The 26,850-nt window shown below is 32.7% G+C and overlaps 1 protein-coding gene across 8 annotated transcripts in view; it reads right to left on the bottom strand.

Annotated features, from left to right (window-relative positions):
• LOC126743117 (semaphorin-1A) overlaps window positions 1-26,850 on the bottom strand; it is a 628,852-nt gene that overhangs the window by 47,064 nt on the left and 554,938 nt on the right. For all 8 annotated transcript variants that reach the window (XR_007662785.1, XR_007662786.1, XR_007662787.1 and 5 more), the window contains exon 8: window positions 22,887-23,028. Coding sequence is in view for 2 of the 8 variants with exons in the window: in XM_050450080.1 (XP_050306037.1) it covers window positions 22,887-23,028 (142 nt within the window). In the remaining 6 variants the exon portion in view is untranslated. The remainder of the gene's footprint in view (window positions 1-22,886; window positions 23,029-26,850) is intronic.

Below are 26,850 nucleotides of genomic sequence, written 5' to 3'. Positions count from 1 at the left end.
CGAGGAAAAGTTTCAATTCCGGTGTAACTTTTAATTAGAAACTAAACAATCCGGGTTTCATATTACCGGAGCCCCGGATTAAGATTGCCGTAAAAGGGAAGTTTTCTGCCTCCCGGACGGATTGCGCAACAAATCTCGCTAAAACCGAAACAATTGTGAATATATTTTTATTTTTTTTTTATTTTAATAAAAGTTTCCTGTACAATGGAGTTTCTTGTTTCGCGTCGGGTTAAATGGAAGCAGTTTGAATTTGTAGTTTGGTTTTTGCAGTATGTTGCTTGACGTAAAAATGTTATTATAATAATATCCAGAGGAACATTTCAATAAAACTGTCTTTATTAAACTGTATTCAAAGTTATGTGGAAAGGGAATTTTCAAATCCAATTGAATCTAATTTTACGAAAGTGAAGTTACTATTTGTTATCTATTATGTTGTTTCTTATTAATTGTCCTCAGAGTGATCTCGAACTCGATTTCTGATAGTGATAGTATTTTTTTTTTAATTTCAGGCTTTTGAACCATACATATTTTCGCAATTACAAAACACCGAAATGCTTGAAAACGAGTATCAAAATTTTCTGGTACTACATCTGGTTAAAATCACCCTTCAAAAAACAACAACTTGTAGTTAATCGTATATATCCAGAATACTATTTCAACATTGAACCTAGAGAAACCAAACCTGAACTTCACCGAATAAAATGTTCTTCTGAAAAAAGGATGCTTTCAATACCTCCAAACTTTTAATAGACACTGGAGCAAAAATATCAATTTTCAAAGAAAATATTGCAAAATAATTTCCCTATAGATCCAAAGAGCATATCAAGGTGTAACCAATTAAAAATTGAAAATAACCGAATCTGCTCCTAAACTAATTTTTAAACTTGATTTTTTAGAGCTATATCCAATAAATTTTCGCCCGAAATTAAACTTTCTTACAATACTGTTTCAATTGACGCACCTATCAAACAAATTTTTAAATTAAATTGTAATTTTTTAAATAGCAATCGTGAGCCTTAATTCACGAGACAAAGTTATACCCCAATCAATAGGCAGAAGGTATATTATAAAGAATCAATTAAAAAATGAAAATCTTAACCTGGATTAAATTACGAGACAGTTTTACCACTAATTTGAGCATCACACCAAAGGTTTCAACCATATCTTAACCGGAAGAAAGAAGACGCTGTAATAGTAATCTGGCTCTGTAAGAGCGTATACAATAGATGTACATTTTTGGTTGACATTCAACTATAAATACCGGATAAAATGCCCGTATGATATACGTTGAGGATTATTTTTTATTCGCGTTTAATAAGAAGGTCTATTACAATTATGTGTTATGTTAATAATATACAATTATAATTTTATAAAAGTTTAAAGTATGGTATTTGTATGCTATTTAAAGACGTTTAATGGAATGAGATTAATTTTTTTAAATAATTTTATTATCAATGTAGATGCATCAGGAAGCATTTTTTGACGTACAAAGAAAAAAATTAATTTTTACCAATGGCGCCCATAAGGGATTTATCGTAAAGATTATTTAATAAAAAAAAGTACACCACTGCATTTTTCTAATTTTATTAAATATTTGAGATGTAATTGAGTTTAAAAACTTGATATGTAAGTCCCGTGTCAAGTTTTTTAAATGCCGAAATTTTCTCCCTTTCTTAATCAGAATCGTATGTCATATACGTATATTCTACCTTTTTATAAATATACCTTGACCGTTTACGGTTAATAAATTATACCAATAGCAATAATTTAAAAACTAGATAATGGAAAATTGTCTCAAAAATCAATCAAAAAAAAAAAAAACAACAGAAATTCGTTTTACTCGAAAACCTTAAAGTTATGTGAGAAAAGTATATAGATACAAAAACTATACATTTTTTTATTATCTATAATTTTTTTAAAAAGCATTTTTTTCTCCGACAATTATTTTTTGCAAAAAAAAAAGTTTTCAATAAACTTACCCTTAACCCCCTACCCACCCCACACAACTTACCAGTAAGAAATTGTTTTCAAAAATCATTGTTTTCCAAAATAATACGCATAAATAATAATGTAGTTTGTTTATTTAAATTTGATATAATTATATATTAACAAATATTTAATACAAAAACAGTGCTATCAGATTGGATTTTATAGACGAAAAACGGTGATTTTTCAAAAGAATTTCTTACTGGGCAAATGTTTGGGGTGGGTGGGGGGTGTAAGGGTTTTATTAATGAAAAACAATGTTATTGCAGATAATATATAGTCAATATTTAATTTAATATCATTATTTATTTAAATTTAATATTGAAGTTTATATATAAATATTTAGTAAAAAAACAGCGTTATTAGATTGGATAATATGGACAAAAAAACAGTGATTTTTCAGAAAAATTTCATCATATATTTAAGGTGTAATTCAGTTTAAAGCTAAATATGTATCAATTTTTTAAGATGTGTCAATTTTTTTTAAATACTTTTTTCTTTTATAATCAGAATCGTATATGATATACCTAGATTCTTCAGTTTAATAAATATACCAAAACCAAAAATTTACTAAAAAATCGTTGAACAAATATACAGTGTGTCCAAGATAAGTATGTCTATCATGGGGATCTCGGCAGCTATTAAATTAGAGAAAAGTTGCGCATTTTAGAGCCTAACAATATGCCGTTTAGAAAGTTTTAAAATTTTGAGTAAGAGGAGACATTCGAGAAAAACCGAAATTTGCCGATTTTGTTTTTATTATTTTATCCGTTATTTAAAGGGATATGGAAAAACAAAAGACACTTTCTAATGGCCATTTTTTAAGCCCTAAAAAATAACATTGCGAGATTTTTTCGTACGACGTTTCGTTTCGAAGAAACCATCAACAACTTAATTTTTTTATATGACGCGTAAAAAAAGTACACCCTGCTTTTTTACCTGAGGAAAAGTTTGATATGTTAAAATGTTATATCCTATACTACAGCAACGCCGTTGAAGCTGATCGTATGTATTTAAATAACTATCCAGACAGAACAACCTAGTACAAAAAATTATCTGACGATTGGTTTTCAATCTTAAGCAGTATGGTGCGTTTAAGAAGCCAGTATTGTCAAGAAATAAGCCCTGCAATGAAGAAAAAGAAAATAATGTGGTATTAGCTGTAACTGAAAATCCGGAAATATCTGTTAGAAAAATTGAAAATGCCACTGGAATACCAAAATCTACTGCCCATTTCATTTTGAAAAAACATAAATACCGCCCGTTTAAATTCAGAATCTGTCAAGGCCTCAGACCTGGTGACGGGAAAAGACGCAGAACATTTTGTGAACGGTACACCAGGAAGTGTCAGGAGGATCTGGTCTGACGAGATCATGACTACAAATAATGGAATTTTTAACCGGAAGAACACCCATTATTGGTCAATAGATAATCCCCGAGTACACCGAATGGCTGGCTAGACATCAGCACCGTTTCGGTTTTAATATGTGGGTTGACATATTTTTTTTACAACAATTCCCTTACCTCGGAGCGGTATCGCAACTTATTGGAACGCGATTTGGAAGAATCCTTGGACAACTTACCGCTTGCCAAGGTTAGAAACTGTTGGTTTCAGCGGGTTGGTGCGGCCGCACACAATGCCCTAATCGTGCGAGAGGATCTATCGAACAGATTTCCGGAAAAATGGATAGGAATACATTCATTCCGTGGCCTCCTCGTTCCCCAGACATAACTCCGCTCGACTTTTTTCTCTGGGGCTATTGCAAAAATTATGTTTACAGTCGTGTTTTTGAATCTGAGGATCAGCTGAGGAGAATAGTTCTTGAAGCATTTGAGAGCATTACATCTGATATGTTAAGAAGTGTTTTAAACTCGACTGTTAAAAGATGTTATCTGTGTTTGGAGAATAATGGTAATTTGTTTGAACATTTATTACTATCATTCAAATTAGTATTTTTGGGTTTCTAGTAGGTAGTTTTTTAATTTAATAATGTGTTTACTTCGTTAAAATAATCACGTGACCTAGCTACGTGACGGTATATGAATAAAGTTTTTAATTACGTGATTTTTATTTAGTATTTCAAAAGCAGCCTACCACATCAAAACCATCGGAATTTAATAAAAATCCAATTTTTAACATTTAAATATTGTAGAAACATAATGTGTCATACATCCTTGTAATCGTAAAAAAATATGCTATTTTATACAGGGTGTACTTTTTTTTACGCGCCATATAAAAAAATTAAGTTGATAATGGTTTCTTCGAAACGAAACGTCGTACGAAAAATCTCGCAATGTTATTTTTTAGAGCTTAAAAAGTGGCCGTAAGAAAGGGTCTTTTGTTTTTCCGTATCTCTTTAAATAACGCCAGAAAAAAATAAAAACGAAATCGGCAAATTTCGGTTTTTCTCGAATATCTCCGGAGCTACTCAAAATTTTAAAACTTTCTAAACGGCGTCTTGTTAGGCTCTAAAATGCGCAACTTTTCTCTAATTTAATCAATTTCGTATCTCCTATAGCTGCCGAGATCCCCATGATAGACATCCTTATTTTGGACATACTGTATATTTAACGATACACAAAACAGATCTTAAACTGATAAAAATTTAATCAGATCCAAACATTCAAAGTTAATTTTGTTAGTAAAACTATCAAAAATATTAAGACTGTTTTTTATTATATTATCCAGCCGGTTTACAACAGCGGCACGCCACTGACAGAGTTCAATATATTTTTTGCAGTGGCGTAATATTTCGCTCCTTCAAGTAAAAATAAAAAGACTATACCAGATTATTCATCTAATCCTGTTAAAATAGTGACATAATTACTATAGATGCATGTACTAAAATATATAATAAATATACAGGGTATCCGGAAAGTCAACGATAATTAATACTGAAGAGGCTGATAGAGCAACTCATAGGCACCCAGAAAAACATAAAATGTCCTTAGTAAAAAATCGATGGTTTTCGAGATATTGGCGCTTTAGTGGAAGTCACCAAAATCCTACTCTTGGATCAGATTTTCGATTGTCACGCCTTAAAAATTGATATTTTGTAGAATCTCTTTTTAACTATGCAACACTGAATAGCCATTTTACTGATTAAAGACAAACATTAAACTAAACAGCCAAAAAATTTAATAAGAAATCTATTCTAAAATAAAGTATTACTTATTTTTATTTTTTAAACTTTGAATTTGACCGCTCATACTGGACCAAAAAAATTGTACAGCAACCTGGCTAATACCTTAAAAATGATATGATATGATATGATATCATTGTAAAAAAATTAAACAAATTTTTAAGTTATGTTTAAAATTTTTTTATTTAACTTGCTGCTTGTTAAAGCTGTTTGTTTTATTGGTTAATCATTGATTATGCCCTTGCCGTATATCGCCCAAGAATATGCAAACATGAATCTCATTTATGGTGAATGCAGAGGAAATGCTCTAGCAGCATCTAATCTTTATCAAGAAAGATATCCGAATTTGGCCCGATATCCTGACTGTCGTGTATTTATTAATCTTCACCGCTCATATTCCGAAGGCAGAATGCCTCATGCTCCTGTTCGAGAGGGAAGACCTCGTATTGATTATGTTGATCAAGTTTTAAAAGAAATTGAAAATGATCCGACTACTTCGGCACGAGCAATCAAAAGAAGAACAGGGATACCGAAATCGGTAGTAAACGACATCACTAGGCGATTTCAATATCACCCTTATCATGTTCAACGAGTGCAAAGCCTACTGCCTCGAGACTACGAACCACGCCTACAATTTTGCCGCAGAATGTTGCAAAAAAATCAAGAGGATCCGAATTTTTTAAATAATATACTGTGGTCGGATGAGAGTACATTCAAAAAGGATGGCTTTATGAACATGCATAATTTGCACACTTATGCGTTGGAAAATCCCCACTCTATTCGAGAAGAAAGGTCACAGTACCGATTTAAAGTAAACCGGTATCTTGAACGGACGTGTAATTGGCCCATTCGAATTACCAGAAAATTTGAACTGGATCGGCCGACTTGGTCCAATTTTATAGCCTCCCAGGTCTCCAGACCTAAACCCTCTCGATTTTTTTAACTGGGGTTGCATAAAAGAAAAGGTTTATGCAAGACCAATAAATAATATTGCTGAATTACGGCGGCGAATAAATGATGCCGCCCAAGATCTTAACGCTGCCAGGAATGCAAGATGGATCAATAGGTCATTTATTAAAAGATGCCACGCCTGCATTCACGTTGGTGGTAGACAATTCGAACATATTATTTAATTTTTAATTTTTTTTTAAGTTAAATAAAAATTTTTTTTTGATCATAATTATAAATTTATTTTATTTTTTTCATAAGGTAGATTAGGTTTATCTTTCACTCTATCACAATAACAGTAAAGCTTTTTTTAAAACATATTGAGTAATTTCAATTATAAATTAAATGAGCAAACTTTTTAAGGTATTAGCCGGGTTGCCGTACAATTTTTCGGTCCAGTATGAGCGGTCAAATTAAAAGTTTAAAAAATAAAAATAAGTAATACTTTATTTTAGAAGGGATTTCTTATTAAATTTTTTGGCCGTTTAGTTTAATGTAATGGCTATTCAGTGTTGCATAGCTAAAAAGAGATTCTAAAAAATATTTATTTTTAAGGCGTGACAATCGAAAATCTGATCCAAGAGTAGGATTTTGGTGACTCCCACTATCCACCACTAAGTGCCAATATCTCGAAAACCATCGATATTTTACTAAGGTCATTTTCTGTTTTTCTGGATGCTTATGAGTTGCTCCATCAGCCCCTTCAGTATTATCGTTGACTTTTCGGACACCCTGTATAATAAATAGTAGTATAGTGGGTAAGATATAGTAAAAGAGCCCTTACCAAATGACAGGGAATTACTAAAACAAAGAATTATGAGATGCTTGTAATTCAATTTCCACTGAAGAAATTATAATTTTTTTTTTTAATTCTTATATTGAAAAGTGTTTCGACATTGAATAAATTTAAATTAAGTAAATAAAATACGGTTTCTTATTAAATTACACGTACTATATACATTTTAATACAAACATATTTTTGAGGATGATGTGTAACTCTTTGATCAGTGATTTAACTATTAAATAAATAAACTAGTTAGTTTTTCTCTAATAATTAAATATGAATAAAAAAATTATGAAATTCGGTATTCTGGTATAATTTTGCATTCCAAACAACTTTTTCTTATAAACTTTTTTATATGTACTTTACCTACTCTCTATTTAAAAAATGCTCGTATAAAGGCCTGCAGGTCAAATTTCAACTACAAAATTTTTCGTCATTTTTATGTATAAATTCGCCCATCCTATAACACACTGTATTATGCGATACATTGCAAAAATCCAGGACGAACTCAGAAGATCTATCTGGACACCTCTAAAGTTCTAAACTATTTAAAAGGTCTCTAATTAATATTCTACAATGGTTTAACACGATCCAAGCGAAACCTATTAAAGCAAGAAGAGAGTAAAAAAAAAGGCGATTCTAAGCTCCTAGGGAGCCCCGGGCATGATTTATCTACTAGAGAAATTCCCTTATTCTCCATAAAAATAAAAAGGCAGGCAACTAAATAATAAAATTCTCCCCAAGTGGAGCTCTCCTATTTTTCATGATCCATAAATTAAAGATATCCGGGCGGGGGCGACAATATGAAAAAAAAAAAATTCCACTCGCCGGTAATTTATGGTGTATTTCTATGAAATATTCCCGGTGAGAGCGCCGCCCCTAACTCCTCACTTTTTATTCGTCGCACGTACCGATGTAATTTTTAATTAATTTCAATTTTATGCATAATTTTAAAGGTCGTGACGCACCATTTTTAATACATACGTCTCTTTGGTAAAATCTTATCGGCACTACCATATAAACTTTAATAAGCAGCATTCGTCTTTTATTTCCTCAAGCCTTTTGTTAGTTTATGGCGAGGGGGGTTTTATCGCTTATTAAATTTACTATAAATTGTTGCCCTCTTTATTGTGCTTCTAACATTACCCAGCAGGCAAATGATTGTTCACGTCTTCCTCCATCATCAATAAAACTATTATTATCGGGCACGTATAAAGGAAATAAAATCATTTTTCAGAAGTGGGAATTATGTGGGAGGGATATATACTGGGTTAAACAGAGATGAATTTTAAATTAGCGATACTGTTCCGGTTTCTGTCTTTTTTCTCTTGCTTGATTGGGCGAATTTTACAGATTATAAAAAATCCATTACCCAGTATGGTCCTTCGAGCCGGACTAGTGAAACCAATTTTATTTAAAATTCATGGCATTACGAGATCGAAAGCAGTACGATGTATTTTTTTTTTAAGAAAAAATGTTAAATTGCAAAAAAGGGTACAGATTGTAATATTCGACGTAATTTAATTTAATAAAGGAGGCAAGTAGAAGTGCACCTCGATTATAATAAGAAAACCAACAATTCAGTTTTTAAGTGACTCAGAGAAAAAAAGTCAAGGGGTGTTAGATCTGGTGATCTCGCCGGCCATTCTATTGGAACTCTTCTTTCAATTTACTGATCAGGAAACGCATCATGTAAAAATTGCTTCACAAGAAGAACATAGAAAGGTGGCGCACCATTTTTTTAAAAATGTAATAAATCTTCGTCTAGGTTCCTACCTCCATGAATATCCAACTGATTTGCTACTTCTTTAACAATTTTAGGTTGAATGGCCATTGGTTGCTTAAAATGCTTTCCATCTTGGGCTAAAAAAACGTATAGTATATTTTTTAAACTTATTCCTTACATTTTCAAACACTTCTCTTGGAATAGATGCACATTCCGTAATAATCCGTGCCAAAGATCATCGAGTGAAACTGCTTGAGTTTTAAACGCAACAGTTTTTAAGTGACCCCAGAGGAAAAAGTCAAGGGGTGTTAGATCTGGTGATCATGCCGGCCATTCCATTGAACCTCTTCTCCCATCATGTAAAAATTGCTTAACAGGAAGAACATAGTGGGGTTGCGCTCCATCTCCATAAAAAATAACTTAGAAGCTACCTCAATAGACGTGCTTTTGATTTGAGAAAATCCTTTGGCAGTTCAGTAATAAAAAATTGACTGTATAGCTCTTTTGCTGACCGCACAATTTTGCTTTGGTATACTATAGACTAAGAAGCAATTTACTAATAAATTGTCGTTGCTATATGAATAAAGCAAACAGAAAAATATTTAGCAAACATTTGTCTACCAATCTTATAAAAGGTCTGAATACTGTAAGTGGATTTACAGTCAAATATTTGGCAAATACTCGGCTATAAATCTTGTAATGGGTCCAAATAGTTTAAGTGAAAAGTTATTGGCGCTACTTGAATAAGACAAACAGTCAAACATTTGTCTACAAATGTTGAGTTCGAAATAATTTCAATTAAAACTTCTTGAGATATAACCAAAACCTATAAGAACGTATCTCTTTTAGAGTCTCTGCCTGGCTTAAAACCCCATTAACGCAAAAACTGTGGGCGCTATTTGAACGAAACAAGCAACAATATATTTGGCGAACATTCGTCTACAAGTTTTTTCAAATCAATCAAACAATATCAGTGAAAACTTATTGAGCTATCTTGCTTCATGCCTGACAGATCCTGCTGTCAAAGTCTCTGCCTAAGAGATGAATTTGCTCAAAAACTTTTGACCCTTTGTGACTGAAACAAATAGCCAAATATTTCGAAAACATTCGTCTACGAATGCTATAAAGGTTGCAAGTACTTTTAGTTAACACTTATCGATACATGTTGCTTCATAGATGCCAGGAACTGGAAGGATGTATCTTCTTGGAGCGTCTGCCTGGCTAAGGAGTGGATTTACTAGGAGACTATTATGACAAACAGTCAAATATTTGGCAAATATTCATTTACAAATCTTGTAAAGGATGCAATTAATTTGAGTGTAATTTACTGAGGTATTAAATAACTGATAAAATTATCTGAGTCTTTTTGCAGTACTAACAAAAACTGTGATATTCTTAAAAGAATTTATTTTAAGAAAATTAATAAATTTATTAGTCCAGGCAGTTGAGGTAATAATAAGTAAATTAATTAATCCAGGCAGTTAAGGTATAATTTTAATTAAAGTACCTGAAATACTGAAAAATCCATGGCACAACTGCCTGGAATTTTAAAATAACTTAATTTGAACTTAATTAATTAATAAATTTAATAGTCCAGGCAGTTGAAGTGCAATTTTAATTAAAATGTCTCAAATTTTAAAACACTCTGGTTCACTTGGCAGCAATTGTAAAATAATTCTAATTAATATGTCATGAATAAGTTTATTAATTAGTCTAGACAGTTGAGGTAATAATAAGTAAAGTAATTAATCTAGGCAGTTAAGGTACAATTTTAATAAAAATATCTGAAATATTAAAAAATCTATGGCCCAACTGCCTGGAATTTGAAAATAATTTAATTTGAACATAATTAATTAATAAATTTATTAGTCCAGGCAGTTGAGATAATAATAAGTAAATTAATTAATCCAGGAAGTTAAGGTATAATTTTAATTAAAGTACCTAAAATACTGAAAAATCCATGGCACAACTGCCTGGAATTTTAAAATAACTTAATTTAAACCTAATTAATTAATAAATTTAATAGTCCAGGCAGTTGAAGTGCAATTTTAATTAAAATGTCTCAAATTTTAAAACACTCTGGTTCACTTGGCAGAAATTGTAAAATAATTCTAATTAATATGTCATGAATAAGTTTATTAATTAGTCTAGGCAGTTGAGGTAAAATTTTAAGTAAAGTGCCTGAAGTGTTAAAAAATCTATGATTCAAATGCCTAGAATTTTAAAATAATTTAATTTGAAAATAATTAATTAATAAATTTATTAGTCCAGGCAGTTGAGGTAATATTAACTAAATTAATTAATCCAGGCAGGTAAGGTACAGTTTTAATTAAAATGCCTGAGACTATGGTTGTTTTGTGGCTCAACTACCTATAATGATAAAACAATTTAATTTCAACTTTATTATTAAATAAATGTAATATTCCAGAAGTTGGAGTATCGTTTGAATTAATATGTTAAAATTTTTAAAAAATTCTACAGTTCAATTGCCTGGATTAGTGGAGGTAGTTGAACTACATTTTTAATTAAGCTGCCTGAAATGCTAAAAAATGTATGGCTCTACTGCCTGGAACTTTAAAATAATTTAATTTGAACTTCATTGATTAATAAAGTAATTAGTCCAGGCAGTTGAAGTGAATGAAATTTTGCAATAAAATGATCTTGCGCCGCAAAATGTCGAGGGGTGTTAGGTCCAGTGATCTCGCCGGCCATTCCATTGGACCTCTTCTCCCGATTTACTGAACTGGAAATTTAAAAATTGTCTCAGAAGAAGAACATAGAAGGGTGGCGCTCCGTCTAGGTTCCTACCTCCATGAATATCCAACTGATTTTCTACTTCTTTAACAATTTTAGGTTGAACGGCCATTAGTTCTTCAAAATGCCTACTACTCATTCCTTACATTTTGAAACACTTCTCTTGGAATAGACGCACGTTCTGTAATAATCCATTGCCGAAGATCATCGAGTGAAGCTGGTTGCACAACACAACAGTTTTTAAGTGACCCCAGAGGAAAAAGTCAAAAAGTGTTAAATCTGCCCGATCTTGTACTGATCAGGAAACGCATCATGTAAAAATTGCCTCACAGGAAGAATATAAAAAGGTGGCACTCCATCTTATTGAAAATGTCATAAATTTTATCGACACTACTTAAGTGATTCAGAGAAAAAAGTCAAGGGGCGTTAAATCTGGTAATCTAGCCGGCCATTCCATTGGACCCCTTCTCCCAATTTAATCATTTTGGTAACGCATCATGTAAAAATTGTCTCACAAGAAGAACATAGAAGAGTGGCACTCCATTTTTTTGAAAATGTTATAAATCTTCGTCTAGGTTCCTACCCCCATGAATATCCAATTTATTTACTACTTCTTTAAGAATTTTAGGTTGAATGGTGCTTTCCAACACTTCCAAGTAAGTTTCTACCATAGTATCTTCACCCAATATTCCCGCCCCCATATTGATTTTTTCTGGATGTGTGTATTCCTCAAAATTAGTATACATGGACGAAATATTTACGTTATTCGGTTCAGGCAGTTCCTTGAAAAAAATCAATTGCCTGGAATCGACATAAAATTACACTAATTAAAGGCTTCGACTGCCTAGAAATAATTGAAATTAGGCATATCTTATTTGCTTGGAAATCCACTTCAACTGCCTGGACGTATTAAGTAAATTTGACAGCCTTAAAAGCCAAACATCAGAAAGATTTAACTACTTAGAAGGCTCTCAACTGCCTGGAAGGATGCAAGTTTATAAAAAATCTATTGGTTACGAAAAAGCCAGAAAAATAGCATCAATTAAAAAATGAATATCTAGAAAAGGTCTGGAAAAGAGAAAAAGAAAGTATGCTTCATACATGCCAGGACGGATTTGCTTAAGAGACTATTAAAGTTACCCGAATGAAGCAAACACTCAAATATTTGTCTACAAATCTTCACAAGTGTTCAAGTAATTTCAGTGAAAACTTATCGAGATATTTTGCTGTATTTACTCAGAAACTATTGGTGCCACAGTAAAATATTTGACAAACATTCGTCTATAAACTATATACAAATGGTTTCATTTAAAATTCATCGAGACATCCAGGTTTATTGCTTTTGTCTCTCTCTAGGACAGCACCCCATAAACCGGTCATTCTTATTCAACCCTCAAATTCTCGAGGCTCATAAATTTCACCGCTAATATTTGAATGGGCGCGGCATTACGCCGGGTAATGGTTATTTAATAAGACAAAACCGTCGATATTTCGGTCACGTATGTCGGAGACCATCTCGAGTGGCACCGGGAGGGAATTCCCCATCGCAGTTAGTTTGGATTTGTTGGAATTGTGTCGGTATTTTAACCTCGGTGGTGCGTCTTGTAAATTGGGAATTATGGGGAGTTTTGCCGCCTTTTTTTTTAATCCCGGATCCACCTTTTCTCGAATGATTCCGTTGAGGATCCTCAAGAAATAGGGAACGTGGTGAAATATGTTTAGGGGTTTTTGATGCGCATGTGTAACGAGATATAGTGCCTGAATTTCAAGTTATTTTCCCCAATTGTAAGGTAGTTTATACATTTCGTTATTAAAAAAAAGATAAGTGAAGTGAATCAGTCTTCTAAGCGTGGTGGCTCTGTTACCGATTTCAGTCTTTAGGTGCAACGATTGAGGAGATGGCCGCCATATTTACCTATTTGAAAAATTTGTGACTAAATCAAATGCAACATCGATAACAAGCTCACAAGATCTTTTTAAAAACCAAATACGGTTGATAAATTAATCCATGCTTTCTCTGGTGTTGTGATCTCTAGTGAATCGGAAAGTGAAGCCCCCAGTGACTGAGGAAAAGTACATTGTCTATTTTCTATACATCCCAAGGCTATTAGGTCTTTTTGGGGTTTATTATGGTGTAATAAGTTATTCTAAATATTGGATATGTTACTAACATCTTTGTTTTAAATTATACGACAATAATTTTAGAAAATAGATGTACAGCCTGTCAATTTGAAAACTTTCGATGCAAATATCTCTGAAACTAAAAAAAAATTAGAAAAGCGCAATCTGATACAAATGTTATACAAGTAGGGGGAACTATAACCACCATATTTTGGTTCTAGGGTGAGTCAAGGGCCAACCCCAACATTTTGAATGGCAAAATCTTTCCTAAATTGAATTTTTCCTAAATTTATACTGGGTCAAAGGAACGGTATAAGTTCAGCGATAACAGGAATCTGTCATGAATCTATACGACCATTTAGATCCATACAAAGTGCAAATTTTTCAGGAATTGCGACAAGACAACCATAACTGAAGAATAGAATATTGAATAACAGAAAATTTACGTATTACTCCTGAGTTGCTAAATAATATTTGTTATGCATGTTTTGTTTTAAATAATTCTGTAAATAAACACAACTGTAGATACTGAAGTGATGAAAATTCGCATGTTTTCATGAAAGGATCGGGAGACGGGTTCAATGGAATGGTCGGCGAGATCACCTGATCTAACACCCCTCGACATTTCGCGGCGCAAGATCATATTGGAAAATTTCAAGACCCTTTACAAGATTTTTAGATGAATATTTGTCAAACAAGTGACTCTTTGTTTTATTCATATAGAGTGTTCTAGTAAATCCACTTCTTATTCGAAAGATACATCCTTACAGGTCCTAGCATGTATAAAGCAATATATCTCGAGAAGTTTTAACTAAAACTACTTGCAACATTTATAGAATTCATAGACGAATGTGTTCGAAATATTTGGATATTTGTTTCAGTCACAGAGCCTCTTTCAAAATTTGTAGACAAATGTTTGTCGAATATTTGACCGTGTGTTTTATTCAGGAAGCGCTAATGGTCTTTGAGTAAATTCACTCCTTAGCCAGACAAAGGCTTCAACAGGACATTGACATTATTCAGACCTTTTATACGACTTGTAAAGAAATGTTTGCCAAATATTTTACCGGTTGTTTCATTCAGATAGCCACGACAATTTATTAGTAAATAGCTTCTTAGTCTATAGTATACCAAAGCAAAGTTGTGCTATCAACAAAAGAACTGCACAGAGAATTCTTTATTACTGATATAAAGCATAAACTGGACCCTGGACATAATCCTGTGCTACTCCTACATTTATTTCACCATTTAACGTACAGTCAAAGGATTATGGAGTGTCGTCCGCAATTGCGCATCCTTCAGTACTTTTAAATAGTTTGGTAGACATCGTATTAAGTCCTCTTTTGATGCACTACTTATATAGTTTTTATCGTATATAATGTTCCATGAAAACTATAGTAAGGTTTATCCGCATGCTCTATAAGGTTTGTAGCCGAATGATTGCCAAATAGTTGAGCAATTTATTTATTAATATAGCGAAAACAGTTTTTGAGCAAATCCACTCCTAGCCACGAGATTCTTCAACAGGGTCTAGCGCGAATGAAGCAATCTTTGACTCAAATTATTTGGATCCTTCACAGGATTTATGGACGAACGTTTGCCGAATATTTTGCTGTTTATTTTATTCAGATAGCGCCAATACTTTTTGAGTAAATCCGCTCCTTAGACAGATAGAGGTAGCAACAGGATTTGACATAGATGAAGCAAGATATTTCAATAAATGTTCACTAACCTATTTGGATCCTTTACATAATTTGTAGACAAATATTTGAATGCTTGTTTCATTCAGTAATTTACTCGTATCATGTGCTCGTGACAAATGGAGCGATTTTTGGGACCGCTCGGACATAATTCCTTATAACTTTTGTTCTATGGCAATTTTTATTTTTGATGGTTGTGAAAAACTGACTGATCCAAATTTTCTGAAACTCATTGAGGTCAAAGGCCTTTATGGAAAGCAACTCCTAAAGGGCTATTTTAAAATAAACCCTTTAAAAGTGGGATTTTTCTGTGAATGAAATTTGAACTTTTTGCGCGGACCTTGCGGGCTTAAACGGTTGTGGGGCCTAAACGGTAACGTTCATGACAATGCGGATAAAACAGCGCTTTTCTACATAAATGTAGCTTTTATTTTTATTTAAACAATTTTTTTCAAAAACAAACTCTTTCCGAGATAAACGAGCTTAAATGTAAATTTTTTTTCCGAAAAAAATAAAAAGTGAATTTTAAGAGAAATAATTTTTTTTCTACTACAAAAAATAAAAAAAAAAATTTTTTGTTTGCACTATTTGAAAGCTTCATCTTTTAGGATTAAATAGAGGTATTACTCATGGCGCTAGGTATTACACAGGGTGAGCTGTGTTAACAAATATGAACCCCTTTTTGCGCTTTTTTTTCACCGATTTTTTCTATTTTTCTTAATAACTCTTTATTGGCGGCACCTAGGGATTTCAAACTATCAGCATTTTTTGAACTTTTTAAAATTTATTTTTCTACATAGTCTACAACCCTCTACGTAGAGCAGTTATTGCTCTACACCTTTTTTTTAACTTTGACGCTTAATACTAGCATACCTACGACACCTACGAAAACCTTTTTTTTTCTGAAACAACCGGAAACTATCTGGCTATAATCCACTAAAAACTGTTTTTCTTTAAATTTTACCGTTTTTCCGCAACACGCTGTTATTTACGAAAAACCCCAAAAAATAAGCCGCTACAACGAAACAGTCTTACCGTCAACACCCCGGTAGGAGTCCCCATGGTGCAATAACTAAGTGGTCCAGCAGCCCATGTAAAAGTATAGGGAGGTCTGTATCAACAATCCTATGGTCGCGTCTCCATGGCAACGAAACCGGCGAAAAAAGACCCTTTTTATAATTGAAATTTAACTACTAAAATCGATTGGAATCGGTCCAGAATTGATGCTAATCTGTTCCTAAGGCTTCATACTATTTTTCCATGTACAAATAATAAGATAAAAACCCTTTTTTATACCCGAAAACGTCGTCTGAAAATGGTCGATTTTGACGTCTACGCGCGACGGTTTTGGCAACATGGCGTCAACGTGGATGAATCGGCTCGGACTTGCTTCCTAATTTCATCGATAAAATGCTTAAAGTAGCTCAGAACTTCCTGAAATTGGTATGGAATTATTCAAGAGACTCTGGACAATCCGAATATATGCATATCTATTATCAAATCGGGTTCTTATAGCCGTGATAATTCGGCAAAGTTTTGACGTTTTAGAAATTACCGTGTATTAATATAATATTCATGCGCACAGTGGTTTATACAAGGCATTTTGCTAGACAAAAATTACAACACAGTGGGTGCTAATGATAAAAAAAAATCTAATCGGGATTTAATATGTATTATTATTTTATATGGGATTTTATTTTTCAAGCTTTTTTGTTATTTGCCTGATTTGAATGAAATTTGGTATTTGGGTTTGACTTATGGTATAATTATTGATTTATTGAAAATTTTTGAAATATTGAGTTTTAGGGTCGCGTGACTTTATTCCTATGGGTCTGATTTCAGTGAAACTTGGCATTTGGGGTTTATTTAGGATAAAATTCTTCAATTTTTGCAAAGTTTTGAAAAATTGTGCATATATGTTTTTACGTCAAGTGCTGCAGTCAAATTATGTATTAAAGCATACTTAAATTCGAGCAGAGCTCTTATCACATCACGGTTCTGTGAAGCATGATACCCCAAAAACCGTAGATTCAAAGCTTTCAGAGCAACTGCTCAACAATCGATTTTTCGAGTTGAATTGTATGTAAAAAATTTTCTACTGATCAAAATTAAGGAAAATTCCTACTGTTCCCAACTGATCAAAGCACGGGTACTAACTATACAAGTGATGTGTACTGCCACTGAACAGTTTCGTCACAAATCCCTAGAAGCAATACACTTTTTACATGTCAGCAGCCAGTGATACAAAAAATAATAAATACCGGAAAAATTCTGAATTAAAGCAAGATGCAAGAGCCACTGATTGAACAAGGGACCGATAATCCCCGTAACTCTTCATTTATTCCTATGTAAAAAGTTCTTTTGATTCATTCAAGTTGATATATAATTCAGAAGTTAATTATTTAATTATTTTTCTCACTGCTCCAAGAATTCAATTACTTAGTTAAAATTAAATCTGACTTAGTTATGTACGGATGATGTGCATCAATATATGACGTCAAATATACGACGTACCTATAGAGCAAAAAAAAACCTAGTCTAGTCGTGACTCGCAATCTAAATTTGCCTCTGACTCCAATATCGCACAAAATTGACCAATAACATTTGTAATAATCAGGATATGAGAAAAGCCGAACGGGTCGGTCACCCAATATCCTTTTTAAAATTAAAAACTTGTATGGGCGTCAGCGAGCTAGATGCCCGCCAGTTTAATATCAGCAGCAGCAGCACTACGACCTTTATTTAACTTGATAAAGTTTTCTTGATGCTGCCGTTTGCTGGGTTTAATATAAGCAAAGGGGGTGTCGAAGGGTTGATTGGATCATTTTAACTGATTAGGTCAGTCGAGGGATGATTTTTTAATAAAATTTGAGAGGCTGAATGTTTTAGGGAGTATAGTGAATAAACTCTATTTTGAGCTTCTTAATAGGGTTTGAGGCAGATTAAATTATGCTCTATTTTATTTCTTATAAATATACTACCCTTTTTTCACAATTTTACTGAATCTGACTTCGTCTTGATCTTCCAGATAAATGATTCTATTTTTAGAGTCATTTATCTGAGTGGTTTTTTATTTTATTCCAGGCATTCAAAGCCGCTCATTCAAATTTTACTTTTCAAAAGTCCCTTCAATTTTTACACTTTTGTCATGTAGTATCCTGAAATTTCAAGTTATATTAGGGCCTAGCAATGGCGATCCCCTATTAATTTATTATAGAGGATCTAGTCTACTAGAAACGTGGTAAATTATTCCAAAGGCCTGGAATAAATTAAAAAAATAATTTAAATTTATGGACACGTTTATTTTAAATCCCTGGAAGGTTAAAATGGGTTTAAGTGCCTAAAAAAAGTACCACGAAGAAACTGAAAATTACGTCAAATATCTGCAATAAAATTACTATCAAATCCTAGAAATATATAAGCCTAGAATACGTAAACAATTACAATAAAGTGCAATTATGGCTCCATTAAAAAAAGTTATAAAAATTCCTTTTTCTTTTGTTACTTCTGGATGCGTAAAGTCAAAAAATGCAAAAGGCACAAAAATTCCAAACAAATAAGATATAGCTTCAAGTTCCTGCAAGAAACTAACAATTATTTCGAATGTATAGAATAAAAACTAACAGCCTGGAAATAAATAAGAAAAATTAAAGAACACAACAAGTGTCCCAAAAATCCTGAAAAACAAATAAGTACAAATGCCTGGAAAAGACTAAAAATTACCCCAAATGCCTGGAATAAAATTGAAAATTACCAGTCTAGAAATAAATAGAAAATACTAAAAGCCACGAATAGTGTTTCAAACATTACTAAAAATGTCTTTAGATGCCTGGAATAAAATTACAAATACCCAGCAACGCAGCAACAACTTTTTATTTATTTAATATCAGTTTAGTTTTATTACTTTTGAAAAGTTCGCTCGAATAACAAAATCGGTTAGTTCGGTAGGGAAAATATTTTAGCTTGGCGAGGCCTCGAAGCGCCTCCAACTTTCTGATCTAATCTGCTTTACCAACAAACTTATATTAGCTTTCTTTAATGTTTGTTCGCTCTTCCTGGTTTTTTTCTCTAAAATATCCAGATAATCATTATCAGATTTATACATGCTTAAAACTGTATAAGAAGTGTAGTAAAAATCAAGAAATATATCGATGGTATAATTCCAAAAGGACGAACAGGCCAAATTTTATAAAACTGAGTTATTTAGACCAAATTGTAAATGAAGTCGAAATCTGTGACAGTACGTCTGTTAAGTCATTTAAGGTTTTAAAATGTGAAAATTGTTCTTTTCATTGGGACCAATAAGAACTAGATGATATACCGAAGGGACGAACGGTTTTCATTATTTCACCAAAAAGACTAACGTGCAATACAGTTTATTGAGAAACGTGTAGCACTATTTTCGTATTAAATATTTAATAATATTTATATCAATGTTAAATAAGCACGCTGTTATTAGAATAGATATTAACGACGAAACCAACTGTTATTCATGCAGATTATTTTGGAAAACAATGATTTTTGAAAACAATTTCTTACTCGTAGGTTGTGTGGGGTGGGTGGGGGGGTAAGGGTAGGGTAATAAAAAAAAGTTTTTTTTGCAGAAAATTTTTTGAGGAAAAACTTTGTGTTTTACTAAGCAAATTCAAAAAAATATTATTTAAAAAGATTGATTTGATAAAAACTATACAAAGTGTTCCATGCTGTAATTGCTGTAATTAGAAATAAAGAATAATATAAATTATAGTTAATTTTCTGTAACCTGAGAGAGTAAATTATTTAATAAAAATATTTTTTTTTTTAAATTATTTTATGCAATAAAACGTTTTTTAGCAACCCAACCCTTACACCCGCCACTTACCCCAACCAATATACCAGTAAAAAATTCTTCTGCAAAATTCCTGTTTTTCAACATGATTCGCATGAACCAGAGAAGTTTTTGTTTTATAATATATAGTATATTTGTTTCATACTATAAATTTTAATGTAATTTTGACTGAACGTTTTTAATCGGTAAAAACCTATAGAAATATTTTGACACCCTGTATATTAAAAATTAAAAAAAAACTAAGCTAGTCCAAAGTCTTTCTTGAAAAAATTACTAAAATCTACTCACAAAAAGTCACGATAATAGGATTCTTAGTGCAGAAATGCCTATAAGAAACATAACAATTTGTCTTTTATTTCCAAGCAACATATCATATATTATTATTATCGTTAAATATAGATTTATTTAATGTTTTTTTAGTACATTTTTGTAATTTATCAACCATATATATGGTCAAGGTATATTTATTAAACTATAGAATTTACACGAAATTTACATATCCAGTTTTTAAACTCAATTACTACATCTCAAATAATTGATTAAATTCTTATGAAAAATCACTGTTTTTCGTCCATATTATCCAATCTAATAACGCTGTTTTATACAAAATATTTATATATCAACTTCAATATCAAATTTAAATAAACAATGTAAATATTGAATAAATATTATCTACAATAACATTGTTTTTCATTAACACAACCCTTACCCCCCCCACCCACCCCAAACATTTGCCCAGTAAGAAACACTTTTGAAAAATCACCGTTTTTCGTCTATAAAATCCAATCTAATAGCATTGTTTTTGTATTAAATATTTATTAATATATAATTATATCAAATTTAAATAAACAAACTACATTATTAGAATAAATATTAACTAGCTGTTATTTATGCGCATTATTTTGGAAAACAATGATTTTTGAAAACAATTTCTTACTGGTAAGTTGTGTGGGGTGGGTGGGGGGGGGTAAGGGTAGGGTTAAAAAAAAACGATTTTTTTTTGCAGAAAATAATTGTCTGAGAAAAAATACTTAAAAAAAAATTAAGTGATAAAAAATCTATAGTTTTTGTATCTATACTTTTCTCACATAACGTTAAGGTTATGTCAGTAAAACGTAAAAAAACTATATTTTATTTCTTCATATCGTTATGAAAGTTGCAGTAGTAGTGCTATTTTTTATCGAATATAAATAGAAATTCAGTTTTTTCAACATAAGTCATTAAATTAAAAAAAAAAATCAGTTTTTTTTGTTCTAGACAACTTTTTATTATCTAGATTCTAAAAAACAGTTTTTAAATTAAAACTATTGGCATATTTATCAACCGTATATGGTCAAGGTATATTAAGTAAACTGTCGAATATACGTATATCATATACGATTCTGTTTACACAAGGGATAAAATTTCTTAAACAGAAATAATTATTTTTATAAATATAAAGCATTTTACTAGTGTCTGTTTGATTTGGTTTTTTTTTTAATTTGATATAGGACTAATAAAGTTATTTAGTAGTTTTGTAACGGCCTGTACTTATAGTTATTTCTAAGTCTTTTATTTTCTTTTAATAAAGTTGTGAACTTAATAACAATGGTACCATTCATGAAATTTGTTTAGCAGACAAATAAGTAACATGTGAAGTGACATAGCGATAATTTTAAACATTTTTATTTTGTAAATTACTTAGTTTTCATAGCTAAGTAAGTTTCATAGTTAGTATTATGTTTTATTATTAAGAAACTAAATTTTAAAAAAATGAACATTATCATTAATTACTGAAATAAAGTTTTGATAGGGACTATTTATTTTCCATGGACAATTTACCCAAATAATAGCAAGAATATGTAGAAAATTTAACACATTATAAAATCAGATTTACAGCCAATGGATAAAAAAATCTTATTTATACTAACTTCGTTAGTTATACGCAAAAGTAACAAAAGAAAAAATATTATTAAAGGATATTTTCGAAATCATTATACTCTAAAAGGCTCTTCTAATAACGCTTTCATCTAGCTCGAAACAAGTAATAACTCTCTGACATAGCTCTTCTTTACTTTTTACTGGTGTTGCATACATTCTTCCCTTTATATTATCCCACAACAAAAAATCAAAGGGTGTCAGATCTGGCAATCTCGCCGGCCAATCCCATACGCCTAAACCATCTATCATCGAACGTGGCGCAGTTCTCTTGTTGCATGGTCTCCACAGTGAAGTACGAAAATCTTGCAATGGCAGAAAATTTATAAAAAATTGGCGGAATTTAGTGGTTTATCATAAATTACAAAATTTTACGTCGTTATCTTTTAATAGGCAAAATACATTAAAACTTAATTTTTCTTGAAATCAGCCGGAAAATAATTATTTTTCTATTGAGAATTCCTTACCTGAAAAGTTTTGCTTTGTCAGTTTAAGTTATTTTTCTCAGCATCTTCATCAATAGGAATCAAAATGTTTTCATAAAATTCGACGCTTTTTAAAGCCTGCACTTTCGTGTACTTAAGTATGAATGCATTTTAAGCTTGTCTAATATTTTTTTTATCGAATAATAAAACAAACCTTAGCACATCTAATTGAAGCTTGCCAAATATGCCAATACAGTCATAATATTATCTTCTTCATTGGTAACTGGCTTTGCTTTATTTACATCAGGATTTAGTTAAGAGTCATAATAAACAAACTTATTTGGAACTTCATAACAAACTTTCCTCGATTTATAGATTATTTGTTTATATTATCCAAGGAAACTAAATATGTTTGACAACGTGTTATGTTTAATTTTCTATGTCGCTTTCAATCCTGTGCAATGCTCGGAAAAACGTCTATACAAAAATGAAAATTCCGTTTCGCAGGTTAAAGGACTGCCCGCTCGGTGACGAGAATTGGAAAATATACTCACGTATTTCGTTAAAGTAGAACGGAAATTCACCGGTGACCGAGCAGTTTAGTCGGGATTTCAGGAAGGAGGTCCATCGATTTCTGAACCTGTGTGGGCCGCCCCTGTCGTTTTTACATACACGGGCCACCCTCGAGAAAACCGCCTAAAAAAAAATTATTCTATATAAAAACATGGTCATCAAATTTATTTTCAAACTTTTCCTCAACGGTCTGTATAAAGCCAAATAAACAGTGATGCCACCATAGTGTTTGTTAGAACCTCGTTATTACCCAAGGCCAAAATTATAAGTGTATATTTTTAAGAGTAATCCTGATTGAAAATAATAAAAAAATTAGAATAATTCAGTCGGATCCTGTTATAACCCGGTGTTTTCGTAATCTAGGTGACCCAAATAAGACGCTGGTATACTTAGTTTGATTTCGACAAAAATCAATTTTTGGTGAAAAAATTCGATACGGGGGGGTATACCCGAAAAATGAAAAATTCCAAACTTTGAAGGTCGATATCTCGGCTTCTATGGGAGCTATCGGGAAAATTTCAACGGCTTTCTCTTAGTTTTGTCTTTCCGAATCCAACGAGACCATCCGCAAGGTTGTAGCTCTCATATTAGCTGAGATATAGCATTTTTAGAACCCATTTTTAGGCTCAAAAACGAGGTCAAAAAATGACTTTTTCCCAATTTTCAAAATGCTCTCATTCTCTTAGTTCTGCTCGGATCCTGTTATAACCCGGTGTTTTCGTAATCTAGGTGACCCAAATAAGACGCTGGTATACTTAGTTTGATTTCGACAAAAATCAATTTTTGGTGAAAAAATTCGATACGGGGGGTATACCCGAAAAATGAAAAATTCCAAACTTTGGAGGTCGATATCTCGGCTTCTATGGGAGCTATCAGGAAAATTTCAACGGCTTTGTCTTAGTTTTGTCTTTCCGAATCCAACGAGACCATCCGCAAGGTTGTAGCTCTCATATTAGCTGAGATATAGCATTTTTAGAGCCCATTTTTAGGCTCAAAAACGAGGTGGAAAAATGACTTTTTCCCAATTTTCAAAGTGCTCTCATTCTCTTAGTTCTGCTCGGATCCTGTTATAACCCGGTGTTTTCGTAATCTAGGTGACCCAAATAAGACGCTGGTATACTTAGTTTGATTTCGACAAAAATCAATTTTTGGTGAAAAAATTCGATACGGGGGGGTATACCCGAAAAATGAAAAATTCCAAACTTTGAAGGTCCATATCTCGGCTTCTATGGAAGCTATCGGTAAAATTTCAACGGCTTTCTCTTAGTTTTGTCTTTCCGAATCCAACGAGACCATCCGCAAGGTTGTAGCTCTCATATTAGCTGAGATATAGCATTTTTAGAGCCCATTTTTAGGCTCAAAAACAAGGTGGAAAAATGACTTTTTCCCAATTTTCAAAGTGCTCTCATTCTCTTAGTTCTGCTCGGATCCTGTTATAACCCGGTGTTTTCGTAATCTAGGTGACCCAAATAAAACGCTGGTATACTTAGTTTGATTTCGAAAAAAATCAATTTTTGGTGAAAAAATTCGATACGGGGGGATATACCCGAAAAATGAAAAATCCCAAACTTTGGAGGTCGATATCTCGGCTTCTATGGGAGCTATCGGGAAAATTTCAACGGCTTTCTCTTAGTTTTGTCTTTCCGAATCCAACAAGACCATCCGCAAGGTTGTAGCTCTTATATTAGCTGAGATATAGCATTTTTAGAGCCCATTTTTAGGCTCAAAAACGAGGTGGAAAAATGACTTTTTCCCAATTTTCAAAGTGCTCTCATTCTCTTAGTTCTGCTCGGATCCTGTTATAACCCGGTGTTTTCGTAATCTAGGTGACCCAAATAAGACGCTGGTATACTTAGTTTGATTTCGACAAAAATCAATTTTTGGTGAAAAAATTCGATACGGGGGGGTATACCCGAAAAATGAAAAATTCCAAACTTTGAAGGTCCATATCTCGCCTTCTATGGGAGCTATCGGGAAAATTCCAAAGGTTTTGTCTTAGGTTTGTCTTTCCAAATCCAACGAGACCATCCGCAAGGTTGTAGCTCTCATATTAGCTGAGATATAGCATTTTTAGAGCCCATTTTTAGGCTCAAAAACGAGGTGGAAAAATGACTTTTTCCCAATTTTCAAAATGCTCTCATTCTCTTAGTTCTGCTCGGATCCTGTTATAACCCGGTGTTTTCGTAATCTAGGAGACCCAAATAAGACGCTGGTATACTTAGTTTGATTTCGACAAAAATCAATTTTTGGTGAAAAAATTCGATACGGGGGGGTATACCCGAAAAGTGAAAATTTCCAAACTTTGAAGGTCCATATCTCGGCTTCTATGGAAGCTATCGGTAAAATTTCAACGGCTTTCTCTTAGTTTTGTCTTTCCGAATCCAACGAGACCATCCGCAAGGTTGTAGCTATCATATTACCTGAGATATAGCATTTTTAGAGCCCATTTTTAGGCTCAAAAATGAGGTGGAAAAATCACTTTTTTCCAAATTTCAAAGTGCTCTCATTCTCTTAGTTTTGCTCGGATCCTGTTATAACCCGGTGTTTTCGTAATCTAGGTGACCCAAATAAGACGCTGGTATACTTAGTTTGATTTCGACAAAAATCAATTTTTGGCGAAAAAATTCGATACGGGGCGGTATACTCGAAAAATGAAAAATTCCAAACTTTGGAGGTCCATATCTCGGCTTCTATGGGTACTCTCAGGAAAATTTCAACGGCTTTGTCTTAGTTTTGTCTTTCCGAATCCAACGAGATCATCCGCAAGGTTGTAGCTCTCATATTAGCTGAGATATAGCATTTTTAGAGCCCATTTTTAGGCTCAAAAACGAGGTCAAAAAATGACTTTTTCTCAATTTTCAAAGTGCTCTCATTCTCTTAGTTCTGCTCGGATCCTGTTATAACCCGGTGTTTTCGTAATCTAGGTGACCCAAGTAAGACGCTGGTATACTTAGTTTGATTTCGACAAAAATCAATTTTTGGTGAAAAAATTCGATACGGGGGGGTATACCCGAAAAATGAAAAATTCCAAACTTTGGAGGTCCATATCTCGGCTTCTATGGGTACTCTCAGGAAAATTTCAACGGCTTTGTCTTAGTTTTGTCTTTCCGAATCCAACGAGATCATCCGCAAGGTTGTAGCTCTCATATTAGCTGAGATATAGCATTTTTAGAGCCCATTTTTAGGCTCAAAAATGAGGTGGAAAAATCACTTTTTTCCAAATTTCAAAGTGCTCTCATTCTCTTAGTTTTGCTCGGATCCTGTTATAACCCGGTGTTTTCGTAATCTAGGTGACCCAAGTAAGACGCTGGTATACTTAGTTTGATTTCGACAAAAATCAATTTTTGGTGAAAAAATTCGATACGGGGGGGTATACCCGAAAAATGAAAAATCCCAAACTTTGGAAGTCCATATCTCGGCTTCTATGGGTACTATCAGGAAAATTTTAACGGCTTTCTCTTAGTTTTGTCTTTCCAAATCCAACGAGACCATCCGCAAGGTTGTAGCTCTCATATTAGCTGAGATATAGCATTTTTAGAGCCCATTTTTAGGCTCAAAAACGAGGTCAAAAAATGACTTTTTCCCAATTTTCAAAGTGCTCTCATTCTCTTAGTTCTGCTTGGATCCTGTTATAACCCGGTGTTTTCGTAATCTAGGTGACCCAAATAAGACGCTGGTATACTTAGTTTGATTTCGACAAAAATCAATTTTTGGCGAAAAAATTCGATACGGGGCGGTATACTCGAAAAATGAAAAATTCCAAACTTTGAAGGTCCATATCTCGGCTTCTATGGGAGCTATCGGGAAAATTTCAACGGCTTTCTCTTAGTTTTGTCTTTCCAAATCCAACGAGGCCATCCGCAAGGTTGTAGCTCTCATATTAGCTGAGATATAGCATTTTTAGAGCCCATTTTTAGGCTCAAAAACGAGGTCAAAAAATGACTT

The sequence above is a fragment of the Anthonomus grandis genome, chromosome 12, assembly GCF_022605725.1.
Source record: "Anthonomus grandis grandis chromosome 12, icAntGran1.3, whole genome shotgun sequence".
In the NCBI taxonomy this organism is placed as follows: Eukaryota; Metazoa; Arthropoda; class Insecta; order Coleoptera; family Curculionidae; genus Anthonomus; species Anthonomus grandis.
The sequence above is the reverse complement of the archived record's forward strand: the minus strand, read 5'-3'. Positions and strand labels throughout refer to the sequence as shown.